General features: G+C 47.2%; 1 protein-coding gene across 1 annotated transcript in view; it reads left to right on the top strand.

Annotated features, from left to right (window-relative positions):
- DCAF11 (DDB1 and CUL4 associated factor 11) overlaps positions 1–14,428 on the top strand; it is a 22,793-nt gene that overhangs the window by 1,727 nt on the left and 6,638 nt on the right. The window contains exons 2-12 of the mRNA XM_015822242.1: positions 807–1,007; positions 5,056–5,186; positions 5,540–5,661; positions 7,081–7,145; positions 7,282–7,382; positions 8,105–8,251; positions 8,333–8,387; positions 8,468–8,536; positions 10,034–10,091; positions 11,785–11,970; positions 13,456–13,609. Of these exons, the coding sequence (XP_015677728.1) occupies positions 859–1,007; positions 5,056–5,186; positions 5,540–5,661; positions 7,081–7,145; positions 7,282–7,382; positions 8,105–8,251; positions 8,333–8,387; positions 8,468–8,536; positions 10,034–10,091; positions 11,785–11,970; positions 13,456–13,609 (1,237 nt within the window). The 5' untranslated portion in view covers positions 807–858. The remainder of the gene's footprint in view (positions 1–806; positions 1,008–5,055; positions 5,187–5,539; positions 5,662–7,080; positions 7,146–7,281; positions 7,383–8,104; positions 8,252–8,332; positions 8,388–8,467; positions 8,537–10,033; positions 10,092–11,784; positions 11,971–13,455; positions 13,610–14,428) is intronic.

Here is a 14,428-nt window from a genome sequence, read left to right as displayed (position 1 = left end):
CCTCAGTAAGAAGGGACTTGATGGGCTTGGACAACGGCTGGGGGGGGGTGAAGGCAGAACAGTGAGGTTTCTGGACACTCCTGAGGTGCCTCAAAGACACTAGTCCTCAGTAAGAAGGGACTTGATGAGCTTTGGAGGAAGCCCATGTCCTCTACAGCTCTGGGGGAGGGGGAAGGGCAGAACAGTGAGGTTTCTGGACACTCCTGAAGTGACTCAAAGGTGTTAGTCCTCAGTAAGAAGGGACTTGATGGGCTTGGACAACGGCTGGGGGGGAGGGCAGAACAGTGAGGTTTCTGGACACTCCTGAGGTGCCTCAAAGACACTAGTCCTCTGTAAGAAGGGACTTGGTGAGCTTTGGAGGAAGCCCATGTCCTCTACGGCTCTCAGAGGGGGGAGGGCAGAACAGGGAGGTTTCTGGACACTCCTGAAGTGTCTCAAAGACGCTAGTCCTCAGTAAGAAGGGACTTGATGGGCTTGGACAACGGCTCTGGGGAGTGGGAGGGCAGAACAGTGAGGTTTCTGGACACTCCTGAGGTGCCTCAAAGACGCTAGTCCTCAGTAAGAAGGGACTTGGTGAGCTTTGGAGGAAGCCTGCCATGTCCTCTACGGCTATGTGTGTGGGGGGGGAGGGCTGAACAGGGAGGTTTCTGGATGCTTCTGAGGCGGCTCAGAGGCGCTAGTCCTCAGTAAGAAGGGCCTGGATGGGCTTTGGAGGAAGCGCGCCCTGTCCTCTCCTCCCTGCCCCCTCCTCGGCTTTCTTTTGGGCGGCTTTCCTCTTTCACCACCCTCTCCTTTCTGAACCCCAGGAGGGGCAGAGTGTGAGTGTGGGAGCCAAGCTGGAGAATGCCCTGATAAGCCATGGGCTCCCGCAGCAGTAGCAACGCTGGCTCTGGGGGCCGGGAGAACCAAGGCGGCTGGTCTCAGAGGGACTCGGGCATCCTGCGCGGCGGAGACGAGGACGACGAGGATGTGGATCTGGCCCAGGTACTGGCATACCTACTGCGCAGGTAACTCCACCTCCCCCCTGCCCCCTTTCTGTCAAACCCTAGCTTGGGGGAAAAGCAGCTTCCCGGTGGGGGCAGGTCCCGAGAGGGGCTTTTCCAAAAGGAAACTGGACTTCCTTGCCTTCTTTCTTCGGGAAAAAAAACGCTGCTGCTCGACCAAGAAGAGAATAGAGGTACCGGTAGTCCTCGACTTACATCCGTTCGTCTAGCGACTGTGCGAAGTGACAACGGCACTGAAGGAAGTGACTTCTGACTTTTTGCACACTTACAAGCGTTGCAGCATCCCTGTGGTCACCTGATCAGAATTGCAGACGTTTCGTGACTCAAGCTAGGTAACGTGATCAGTGCTAAAAGGGAGGGAGGTGTGAGTGAACTTCTAGCACTGATGATGTTACCTAGCTGGGTCATGAAACATCTGCAAGAAAACCAACCAAGCACAGAGAGCACCAGGGACCCAATAGTCCTCCTCCTCCTCCCACTCCTCGCAAACCCTACTGCTTCTAGCACTGATGATGTTACCTAGCTGGGTCATGAAACATCTGCAAGAAAATCACCAAGCTCAGAGAGCATCCCCACAGCCCTTTTCCTCCTCCTCCTCCTCCTCCTCCTCTTTGCAAACCCTACTGCCTTCTAGCACTGATGATGTTACCTAGCTGGGTCAAACAAGCACAGAGAGCACCAAGGACCCCACAGCCCTTTTCCTTTTCTTCTTCTTCTTCTTCCTCCTCCTCCTCCTCCTCCTCGCAAACCCCACTGCCTTCTAGCACTGATGATGTTACCTAGCTGGGTCATGAAACGTCTGCAAGAAAACCAACCCAGCACAGAGAGCACCAAGGACCCCTCATTTCAACCCTGAGCTACAAATATACTCCTCTATTGGTTAAAGCAGGCTAGCAAGAGAACGACACGCTGAGTACAGGGTAGCTCATTTAACGACTGTTCGAAGTAACAACAGCGCTGAAAAAAGTGACTTAACGACCGTTTTTCACACTGGTGACCGTCGCAGCACCCCTGTGGTCACGTGATCAAAATTGGCAACTTTATTTGTGACCGTTGCCGTGCCCTGGGTCACGCGATCGTGTTCTGCGACCTTCTGACAAGCAAAGTCAACGGGGGAAGCCAAATTCAGTTAGCAAGCTGTGTTAACTTTGACACCCGTGTGATTCAGCAGTGGTTCATTTAACAACGGTGGCAAGAACGGTGGTAAACCGGGGGCAAGACTCGGTTAACAACTGTCTCGCTTAGCAACAGAAACGTTGGGCTCCATTGTGGTCCAAAATCAAGGGTTACCTGTAAGAAATCTTTCCCACAAGGAACTAAAGGGTGCATTTAATACTGTTGGCTGAGCCTAAGTGAGGATTGTGTTATTTCCCAGAAAACACGTACGTCATAAAAGGAATCCATGACGGTCACAAGAGTTATGACTTAGATATAATTGCCCTCCTAATTGTTGAATTCAACTCTCACCAGAAGCCAATGGTGTTTATGCCATGTTCTGTTGTTTGCAGTGACCGTGCTCCTTAAAATCATCCTCAATTCCTTAACATTGTTATGTTTGCTTATGAAGAATTTGTGTTTGTGCCTTTGTACCCACTCTTGCACTCAGTTTTGATAAAGCATGCCCCTCTAGCTACCTTGCATAGGATAGGAGAAACGTTTAAGCATATAAAGTACTGTTACACTTAAGAATTTGGACCAAGGGATCAAGTACATATGAAAGATGGTATAGGGTTTCCTGCCTGAGCAGGGGGTTGGACTAGATGACCTTCAAGGTCCCTTCCAACTTTATCATCATCATTATTATTATTATTATTATTATTATTATTATTATTATTATTATTATTATTAAAGAGGAAATATAACCATTCCTTGTGGACAATGGCCTGACTGAAAAGAAAGACATTTGGGTTCTGCACTTCCCTAAGCTGGTTCCTTTCGTGATCTTGGTTAGTTGGAAAGATCTCGGCCACCCTTCCTGTCTTTTCAAGGAATCAAAGCAGCTGATTGGTCGTGCCAAATCCAAGAAGCCTTTCTGATTAATTAGCTTTCTGTCAAGAAAACCTGTGTGCGTTCAATTCCCTGGGCATGAAATTTCTGAGCCTGGTTCAAAAGCAGGCACTAAATAAACTGGGATAATCCCGTCTTTCCCAGTTTGCTGTCTTGGGTTTATATCACTCAAAAGCTGGAGACCAGCTTCCATTTTAGTGCCTGAACTTCGTGTGGAGAATATGTCATGTAGACTCCGCCTCTCCACTGGAATGTAGACTGCTCCATATTTCTGGTAGAGAAAAGTTCCCCGAGGAATAGGCTCCAGCACGAAGTCGTAAAGCTCGGAAGACTTAAAACTCTGATCCCAGGGACCAATCCAGGTTGAACTCCTGTCTTGCCCCTGAAAGCTTGAATGGATGCTTCATTTTTCTTAAGTCTTCTCCAGGGCTGTGGAGTCGGTAGATAAATGTTCCGACTCCGACTCCGACTCCTCAGTTTTTTGTACTTCCGACTCCGACTCCCCGACTCCGACTCCTCTGTATTAATATGCGAATGTATTTTATACATTCCTTGAGATACAAGTGTCTCTAGTCCTGCAAAAAACATATTTACTGAATCCCTTCTCAGTGAGAGGCTAGGTTACCCATGGGCGCTGCTGCGTTCCCTGTAACAGCAGAACACAACACTATGGAAAGTATAAGTATTGCCGCTCCTAATTGTGCGTTGCGGGCCATATAGTGAAGCACATGAAAAGCATGCTTCTTCACGGTCACTTAGCGTGTTCGTTTTGCGGTTACGTGAGGCACTGCATGCATTGGTCTTTTATTCTCACAGTAGAGAAGTCATTCATTATAACTTTTTGTGAATTGGGACGTTTAAACTTGCTTTTTTTTTTTATTCCAATCTAAATTTAGTAGGAGTCGGAGTCGGTGCATTGTTTGCCGACTCCGACTCCAGGTACCCAAAATTTCCTTCGACTCCGACTCCACAGCCCTGGTCGTCTCCTTGAAGCCTTCAGAACAGCGTTTGCTTCAGGTGAAATAGTCCCACGGCTGCTCGGTTAAAACGATTGGAGAATGAGAGAAAACAGGAAGCGGAAATACTGCTCCGTTCCTACGAATGGACTGTAGGGACAGGCAAACTCTACGGCAGGGCTTTTCAACCTTTTCACCCATTGTACCACTTTTAGGAGATGGCAACATCCGAGGACCCCCAGTCGCCTAGCAAGGTGTCAAAAACTTGATGACCAAAAAAAAAAAAAAAGGAAAAAAGTGATAAAGTACAGGTAGTCCTCGACTTACAACAGTTCGCTTAGTGACTGTTCGAAGTTACAATGGCCCTGAAAAAAGTGCCCCCCCCAAGCCACAGCCGAGCAAGACACCTACTTGCCCGCCCGGCCGCGCTCTTCCTCCTGTCCGAGGTTTTCATTGTTGTGAGCATTTATGTTGGGGATTGGCAGCGGGAGTGGGGTGGGGGGTGTTTGATTTTTATTCCCCCCATCTGCTGGGTGGTTGCAGCAGGTTTTGGTCACTTCACATGACCCTGGGACACCGTGACCGTCATAAATATGAATCGGTTGCCAAGCATCTGAATGTAAGTCACAAGACCCTGGAGATGCTGCAACATTCCAGCTGATCGGCGCTTCTTCTGGGCTCAGCAGAAGCACCAGGATCAGCGCCGAGCTCCAGCTGGAGCCTGGCGCTGATCCTGGCGCTTCCGCTGAGCCCTGACAGCCCTGAAGAAGCGCCGATCAGCTGGAAAGCGGCGCTGATCCTGGCGCTTCCGCCGAGCCCTGACAGCCCTGCAGCTCTGGCCGTCTCTCGCTCAGGCTTGTGCGGTGCTGCCACCAGTTCAGCTCATTCCCCTCGCCCGCTACCACTTTTCTAGGATGGTCGCGTACCACCAGCCAGGTGCCAATGTACCACAGGTGGTACCCGTACCCCTGGTTGAAAAGCCCTGCTCTACGGTTTCGAAGGACTTTAGTACTTGGGTCAATACGTTCACGGAGCAATGGGTTTGTAATGGCTAACGCTTCTCTTTCTCTCCTTCCTGCTTTCCCCAGAGGACAGTTTCACCTCATGCAGGGAGGAGGGGCAGCCAGCAGCGCCCGGGTGTTCCAGGCTGTCTCGGATTCCGACGACGACACTGACAGTGCTTGGGAAGGACGTTTAGGAGACCAGTACAAACCCCCAGGTATCGCCGAGAAACTGAGAGTCGTTTTTCTTAACGTGGACAACAGCAGTAAACAAAAAATTCATACTTAAAGGAAAGCTGGCTGTGCAAGATTAGATCTCAGGATTCTGAATGTTGTAATTTCTCCTTTCCTCGCTCTGAAAAATCCTGACCTTAACCCTGCCAGGGTTGTTAGTGATCCAGACTTCTGTCGAAACGCTAAATTTGGCCTCAGGCAGAACTCCCGACATTTCAAGACAGTCATCAGACTGAAACTAAACGACATAGATATCCATAAAAAAAGATCCAAAGCTTGCCTGGGGTTTATTTTATAACGCGGTCTCTCTCTCTCTCTCTCTCTTGATTTTCTGCAGTGGATTTGACCCCAGACACACGGGAACTGGAGTACAACGAGATCAAAACACGCATCCAGTTAGCAACCGGCAGACTTGGGCCAGGGCGAGGCGCCTGTAACATCCCAAGGCTACTTTGCCAGGTATCCTGTTTTCGCTGTTCGAAGATGCTGGAAACAAATTGGTTCATTTTGCCTTAAATAATCAGGGTGGAAACAGGAGGAAGCCGTCATTTAAAATGGGTCTTCTACGGAAGGAAAGCCTCTGATCTGACTACCATATTCCTTTCCTCAGTCTGAATGTGAGGTTGCTGCTCAAGTCTGCTTTCTATTTTCTACTAAATCAATAGCTTTTAGAAGAGCAACTAAGATGATCCAAGGCCTGGAGACTAAAACATACGAAGAACGGCTACGGGTTTGGCTAGTCTAAAGAAAAGAAGAAATAGGGGAGACATGATAACAGGGTTCCAGTATCTGAGGGGCTGCCACAAGGCAGAGGGGGGCAGGTTGTTCACCAAAGCACCGGAGGGCAGGACGAGAAACAATGGTTGGAAACTAACCAAAGAGAGAAGCAACCTGGAATTAAGGAGAAACTTCCTGACAGTGAGGATAATCAACCAGTGGAACAGCTTGCCACCAGAAATCATGGGCGCTCCATCACTGGAGATTTTTAAGAAGAGGCTAGACACTTGTCTGGGATGGTACTATCGCTGCTTCTGCTTCAGCAGGGGGCTGGGCTAGAAGACCTCCAAGATCCCTCCCAGATTCTATTATTCTATTTTTCTATTCTATTCTATTCTATTCGGTATGTCTAGCTTAATGAAAAGAAGGACGAGGGGGGACATGATAGTAGTGTTCCAATATCTCAGGGGCTGCCCCAGAGAAGAGGCAGTCAAGCTATTCTCCAAAGCCCCTGAAGGCAGGACAAGAAGCAACAGATGGAAACTCATCAAGGAGAGAAGCAACCTAGAACTAAGGAGAAACTTCCTGACAGTGAGAACAATTAACCAGTGGAACAACCTGCCTCCAGAAGCGGTGAATGCTCCAACACTGGAGGTTTTTAAGAAGAGACTGGACAGCCATTTGTCCGAAATGGTATAGGGTTTCCTGCCTGAGCAGGGGGTTGGATTAGATGACCTCCAAGGTCCCTTCCAACTTTACTACTACTACTATTATTATTATTATTATTATTAATTATTATTATTATTAATTATTATTATTATTATTATTATTATTATTATTATTATTCCATTCTATTCTATTATTCTATTATTCTATTCTATTCTAGTTTTGCCCTAAAAGTGCTTTGCGGCTTCAGAATAGGTCAGCGATGTCCTTATTCGTGAGGAAGAACCTTACATTTTGTCAAGAAACGGAGAGGAAGATTTCAGAACTCATGTCTTTAGGCTATTTTGGTTCCCCTCAAAAAAGAGTCTTCTGCCATCCAAGTTCTGGGGCAGAATCAACCCTAACGCTAACTTGGGTTTTCCGGATTGTTTTCCTGCTCCCGGAAGAGATCGTGAGGAGGTGCAATGTAACGCTCCCTCTTTTCCTTTCCCGCAGAGGGAGCGAGGCCTTTGCCACAACAGCAGCTTCTCAGCCGGGGAATGTTCGCGGATCGTGTCACAGTAAGTACCTGATCAGAGAGAGAGATGTGTGTATGTGTGTGTTAAATGTAAACTCTCAAGACGAGCAACAGAAGAGTGGTTTTAGACGAGAATATCTGCTGGAATAATCTGTGCCTCCTGTTTGCTCTTTTCCCAGCTTCCTTCCCAATCACCTGACCATCACAGACTCCTATTCGCAGAAAGCCTTCTGCGGAATCTATTCCCGCGATGGACAACTCTTTATGTCTGCTTGTCAAGGTACCTCGCAAACTTTTTTTTTTTTTAAACAAAAATGGTTCCTGTTTTAGATCGTTGTCAGAGCGTGCACACTCTTATTAGGTTGAAATAACCCAGGAGTAAACACAGTAAACCGTGGTCTATATTAAATGGTGGTTTATCTTACACTGTCTACAATAGCATACACCAGGAAGAGTATACGTTTGTTGTTGTTAGTTGCGAAGTCGTGTCCAACCCATCGCGACCCCATGGACAACGTTCCTCCAGGTCTTCCTGTCCTCTACCATCTTCTGGAGTCTCTTGAAGCTCACGCCTACTGCTTTAGTGACTCCATCCAGCAACCTCATTCTCTGTCGTCCCCTTCTTCTATTGCCCTCCATCTTTCCCAGCATTAGGCTCTTCTCCAGTCAGTCCTTCCTTCTCATAAGGTGGCCAAAGTCCTTGAGTTTCAACTTCAGGATCTGGCCTTCTAAAGAGCAGTCAGGGTTGATCTCCTCTAGGACCGACCGGTTTGATCGCCTTGCGGTCCAGGGGACTCGCAGGAGTCTTCTCCAGCACCATAGTCCAGAGGCCTCCATTCTTTGGCGCTCAGCCTTTCTTATGGTCCAGCTTTCACAACCATACATTACCGTCGTAAGTCGAGGACTTGTGCGGGAAGGTAGGAAAACTGACGTGGTCGTTTGCTTGGCTCAAGAGCGTACTTTCTGTTCCCCTTTTCTCTCCCCCCCCCCCCCCGCTTTCAGACCAGCGAATCCGCTTGTACGACTGCGCCTACGGAGCCTTCCGGAACATCCGGAGTATCAAAGCCCGAGACGTAGGCTGGAGCGTGCTGGACGTCGCCTTCACCCCCGACAGGACCCACTTCCTCTACTCCAGCTGGTCTGACTACAGTGAGTTATAGCACCCCGGGGAACCGGGTTTGCCTCCAGGTAGTCTGTACTAGCAGATTCCCTTGCTCCCTTCTCTCTTAGTTCACATCTGCAACATCTACGGGGAGAGCGAGACCCAGACAGCCCTGGACTTGAGGTAAAGAGGGGTACCCCGGCCGGGCCCGTTGAACAGCCGAGACCCCGCAACTGGTATAACGAATCTCTCTTTTTTTGCAGGCCCGACGAACGCCGCTTTGCCGTCTTTTCTCTGGCGGTCTCCTCAGAGGGAAGGGAAGTGCTCGGCGGGTAAGCTGGCTGTTCGGAAAACGGTCTTTTCCCCCCGTAAATCTTTTCTTTGGAGAAAAGCAAAGTCTGGTAGCTGAGGGCTCCCCACGGCCCACTATCAGTCTGTGGTCGATTCACAACCAGGCCGCGTGAGTGGCCAGATGCTGCATGTGCGCACAGCCCCCGTACGAGTGCGTGCCCGGCACCCACGGCCTCATCGAGCGAGCATTGCAGGCATTTGTCTCACTCGCACGAGTATCGGGCATTTGGGGCCTCACTCGCACCAGCATCGGCGCTTAGGAGCTCCACTCGCGCGAGCTTTGCGCCTCGCAGCCTCGTTGAGCAAGCGTTGCAGGCACTTGAGTCTTACTCGCACGAGTGTCGGTTCTCGGCCTCGTGCGAGCACTTGGGCTTCACTCGCTCGATCATGGCAGGCACTTGGGGCCTCACTCGCTCCAGCATCAGCGCTTCAAGGGCTTCACTCGCGCCAGCGTTGAGACTCGCAGCCTCGTTGAGCAAGCGTTGCAGGCACTTGAGCCTCACTCGCACGAGTGTCGGTTCTCAGCCTCGTGCAAGCACTTGGGCTTCACTCGCTCGATCATGGCAGGCACTTGGGGCCTCACTCGTGCCAGCATCAGCGCTTCAAGGGCTTCACTCGCGCCAGCGTTGAGACTCGCAGCGTCGAGCGAGCGTTGCAGGCACTTGAGCCTCACTCGCACAAGTGTCGGTTCTCGGGGACCTCGTGCGAGCGCTCAGGCTTCACTTGCTCCATCATGACGGGCACTTGGGGCCTCACTCGCGCCAGCGTCGGCGCTCAGGGGCTTCACTCACGCTTAGCGTTCAGACTCGCAGCGTCGTCGAGCGAGCGTTGCAGGCACTTGAGCCTCACTCGCACGAGTGTCGGTTCTCGGCCTCGTGCGAGCGCTTGGGCTTCACTCGCTCGATCATGGCGGGCACTTGGGGCCAGCATCAGGGCTTCAAGGGCTTCACTCGCGCCAGCGTTGAGACTCACAGCCTCGTCGAGCGAGCGTTGCAGGCACTTGAGACTCACTCGCAGGAGTGTCGTTTCTCGGCCTTGCGCGAGCGCTTGGGCTTCACTCGCTCGATCATGGCGGGTACTTGGGGCCTCACCCGCGCCAGCGTCGGTGCTCAGGGGCTCCATTCACGCTTAGCGTTCAGACTCGCAGCCTCGTCGAGTGAGCGTCGCAGGCCCTTGAGCCTCACTCGCACGATGCCTTTTGTGTGACCTTCCGACAAGCAGAGTCAACGGAGGAAGCTGGAATTCACTTAACAGCTGCGGGGATTCACTTAACAACCGCGGCAAGAAAAGTCATAAAAATGGGGCAAAACTCACTTAACAAACGTCTCACATACATTTTGGTCGTAAGTCAAGGCCAGGGCCGGCTTTAGTCTTCTTTTGCGCAGGGTTGTTGCCTAAGTCCTCCGGTGTGAGCATTGGGTGTGTTGTCAATCTCACGCAGTGACATTTTCATTTTTTATTCTCTGTTCACTCCATAGGGCCAACTACGGCTGTGTCTACGTGTTTGACATGGAGCAGAATAAGCGGACGCTTAAGGTACTCGGGGTTGGGACCTTCAGTTCTTTAGCACAGGGGTCCCCAGCCCCCCCATCCATAGACCGGTACTGGTCCGTGACCCATTGGGATCCGGGCCACGTAAACGGCAGGCAGGTGCATGAGTGTGTGCAAATAGGTGGGTGGGTGAATGAAACCATCCACTCCCACACAACCCCGATACTACTACTGCTCCTGCCTCGCCTAAAGCAGAAATGTCCAACTTTGGTAACTTTAAGACTTGTGGACTTCCAACTCCCAGAATTCCCCAACTGGCTGGCTGGCTGGGGAATTCTGGGAGTTGAAGTCCACGAGTGGAGTGGAGTGGAGTGTAATGGAATCTATTCTAGTCTATTCTATTCTATATTTTATTATTCTATTCTATTCCATTCCATTCCATATTGTATTACTCTATTCTATTCTATTCTATTCTGTATTCTATTCTATATTCTATTCTATTCTGTATTCTATTCTATTCTAATTCTATTTCTATTCCATTCTATATTCTGTTCTGTTCTATTCTATTCTATTTTCTATTCTATTCTGTATTCTATTCCATTCCATATTTTATTACTCTATTCTATTCTATATTCTATTCTATTCTTTATTCTATTCTAATTCTATTTCTATTCCATTCTATATTCTCTTCTATTCTATTCTATTTTCTATTCTATATTCTATTCTATTCTGTATTCTATTCTATTCTATATTTATTCTATTCTATTCTATTCTATATTTATTCTATTCTATTCTATTCTATTCTATTCTATTCTATTCTATTTTCTATTCTATTTTCTATTTTCTATTTTCTATTCTATTCTGTATTCTATTCCATTCCATATTTTATTACTCTATTCTATTCTATTCTATTCTATTCTTTATTCTATTCTAATTCTATTTCTATTCCATTCTATATTCTGTTCTATTCTATTCTATTTTCTATTCTATTTTCTATTTTCTATTCTATTCTGTATTTTATTCTATATTCTATTCTATTCTATTCTGTATTCTATTCTGTATTCTATTCTATTCTGTATCCTATTTTATTCTATTCTATATTCAGTTCTTTTCTATTTTCTATTCTATTCTATTCTATATTCTATTCTATTCTATTCTATTCTATTATGTATTCTATTCTATATTCTATTCTATATTCTATTCTGTTCTGTATTCTATTCTATTCTGTATCTATTCTATTTTATTCTATTCTAATTCTATTTCTATTCCATTCTATATTCTATTCTACTCTACTCTATTCCATTCCATTCCATTCCATTCTATATTCTATTCCATTCCATTCCCCATTGGGAACTGGGCCGCATAAATGGCAGGCAAGCACATGAGCGTGTGCAAATAGGTGGTGCATGAAACCATCCACTCCCCCCCCCCCCGATACTAGTGCTGATCCGTGCAGCCAGCATGATTCTCTCCCTAAGGACCAGCTCATTGTCCTTCAGGCTAAGTAAGGGAAGCCTCATTGGAGGCTCCAGAGCTCGAGTGCCTAACAATGTTGAGCGGGGGTCCTCCAGAACTCTTCTGACTTGCCCAGTGTGGCCTCTAATAGAGTTTTTAGCTGCCTTTTGGGGCAAGGGAACCCCATCCAATTTGGGAAATAGGCTGTGTATCTGTGCTCTCCCGCTGAAATCCGGGCCCTTCCTCGGATCGGTTTACTTTGCTCCCTCCCCCCCCCCCCCAGATTGAGGCCCACGAAGACGACGTGAATGCCGTCGCCTTTGCAGACAACAGCTCCCACATCGTCTTCTCGGGGGGCGACGACGCCATCTGCAAAGTGTGGGACCGGCGTACGATGCGGGAGGACGACCCCCGGCCTGTGGGGATCTTGGCAGGCCACCAGGATGGTATCACCTTCATCGACAGCAAAGTAAGCCCGGCTACTCCTGCTTGTAGCCTAAAGCAGGCAGGTCCAACCCGGGTAACTTTTAAGGTTTGTGGACTTCCAACTCCCAGAATTCCCCAACTAGCTGGCTGGCTGGGGAATTCTGGGAGTTGAAGTCCACGAGTGGAATGGAATTATTCTATTCTAATCTAATCTAATCTAATCTATTTTATTCTATATCTATTTTATTCTACTCTACCCTACCCTACCCCATCCCATCTCATTCCATCCTTCTATTCTACTCTACTCTACTATATTCTATATTCTGTATTCTATTCTTATTCTAATTCTATTCTACTCTATTCCTTATTGTATTCTTATTCTATTCTGTATCTATTCTATTTTATTCTACTCTACTCTACCCCATCCCATCCCTCCATTCTACTCTATACTCTACTCACTATATTCTATATTCTATTCTTATTCTAATTCTATTCTACTCTATTCTATATTATATTATATTCTTATTCTATTTTAATTCTATGCTATTCTATTCTGCAATTTATTCTATTCTGTAATTCTATTCTATTCTATTCTGTATCTATTCTGTATCTATTTTATTCTACTCTACTCTAGCCTAGCCTACCCCATCCCATCTCATTCCATCCTTCTACTCTATTCTACTCAACTATATTCTATATTCTGTATTCTATTCTTATTCTTATTCTTATTCTATTCTACTCTATTCCTTATTGTATTCTTATTCTATTCTATTCTGTATCTATTCTATTTTATTCTACTCTACTTTACCACATCCCATTCCATCCCATTTCATCCCTCCATTCTCCTCTATACTCTACTATACTCTATTCTACTCACTATATTCTATATTCTATTTTTATTCTAATTCTATTCTACTCTATTCTATTCTTATTCTATTCTTATTCTATTTTAATTCTATGCTATTCTATTCTGTAATTTATTCTATTCTGTAATTCTATTCTATTCTGTATCTATTCTATTTTATTCTACTCTACTTTACTGTTCCAGTTCCATTTCTGTCTACTTTTCTGTTCCTTTTTCTGTTCCTATGCTTACCAAGGGTGCTTACTGCAAGGAAGTAGAGGGTTTGCTGAACTGGTGTAACAAAAACAGCCTCGTTTTAAACATTGGGAAAACTAAAGCGATCCTTGTCGGTTTAAGAAAAGGCAGGCACAGCCAGACACCTCCGTGTATCAATGATTCACCTGTGGAGGCGGTTAGCAGCATCAAGTTTCTGGATACGCAGCTCACTAGCCGGCTGGTTTGATCGGCATCCTGTCGTATTGCAGTCCTGTCTGGTTTGGAAGCATCCCTGCTTCAGGCAGGAAAAAAAATCCCAAATTAAGGGTCCTTTCAGATACAGCCCCCCCCCCAGATGTGATCCTTTAGAGACAGCCTTTAAAAAAAAAGCTTCGGTTTGTTTGGAAGTTTAGGATGGAGAAAGTCAAAATGTTCCCTTCAGCTGCTGCTCTTTCCCTCTTTCCTCAGGGAGATGCCCGCTACCTCATCTCCAATTCCAAGGACCAGACCATTAAGCTGTGGGACATGCGCAAGTTCTCGGGCCAGGAGGGCCTGGAAGCATCCCGGCACGCTGTCACCCAGCAGATCTGGGATTATCGCTGGCAGCAGGTGCCCAAAAAAGGTAGGCCCCCCCTCTGGAAGGGGAGGGCAGGGTATGTCGCTAGTCCTCAAATTAACGACCGCAATTGAGCACCAGATTTATGTTGCCGAACGAGACATTTATTCGGCAAGTTTTGCTCCCATTTTATCACTTTTAGTGCCACGGCTGTTAAGCTGAATCACTGCAGTTGTTAAACGAGTCACTCGGTCGTTAAGTGAATCTGGCTCCCCCCCCCCGTTGACTTTGCTCGGCGGAACGTCGCAAAAGGGGATCACAGGACCCCGGGACACGGCGACCGTCGTAAATATGAACCAATCGCCAAGTGTCCGCATGTTGACCACATGGGAGGCTGCCACCGTCGTTAAGTGTGCAAAACAGGCATAACTCCCTTTTTTCAGTCCTGTTGTCACTTTGAACAGTCGCTAAACAAACCGTTGTAAGTCGGGGAGTACTGTACATGTGTGGCAAGGAGAACCTTAATCTAGCCCCGGAGTGCCCAACCTTGACAAGACCTTTAAGACCTGTGGACAAGCTCCCAGAATTCCCCATCAGCATGGCTGGCAGGGGAATTCTGGGAGTTGAAGGCCACCCATTATAAAGCATTCTGGCTGGGGAATTCTGGGAGTTGAAGTCCACCCATCTTTTTTTTTTTCAATATAAAATTTTTATTGTTTTCATCATAAAAAAAAAGAAATACATCACAGATATTACACAATGTTATATCCCATCCCCCCGCCCCCCGGACTTCCCAAACCAAACCTAGGCTAATATTCAAATACAAGTAAACAAATATTAATATCTCTAACTCCAAACTCTAAACTTAAACAATCCATCTCCTCC

Source organism: Protobothrops mucrosquamatus, unplaced genomic scaffold, assembly GCF_001527695.2.
Source record: "Protobothrops mucrosquamatus isolate PMUCROS unplaced genomic scaffold, P.Mucros_1.0 scaffold1499, whole genome shotgun sequence".
Taxonomy (NCBI): domain Eukaryota; kingdom Metazoa; phylum Chordata; class Lepidosauria; order Squamata; family Viperidae; genus Protobothrops; species Protobothrops mucrosquamatus.
Note: the sequence above shows the minus strand (reverse complement) of the source record. Positions and strands in the feature narration are given on the sequence as shown.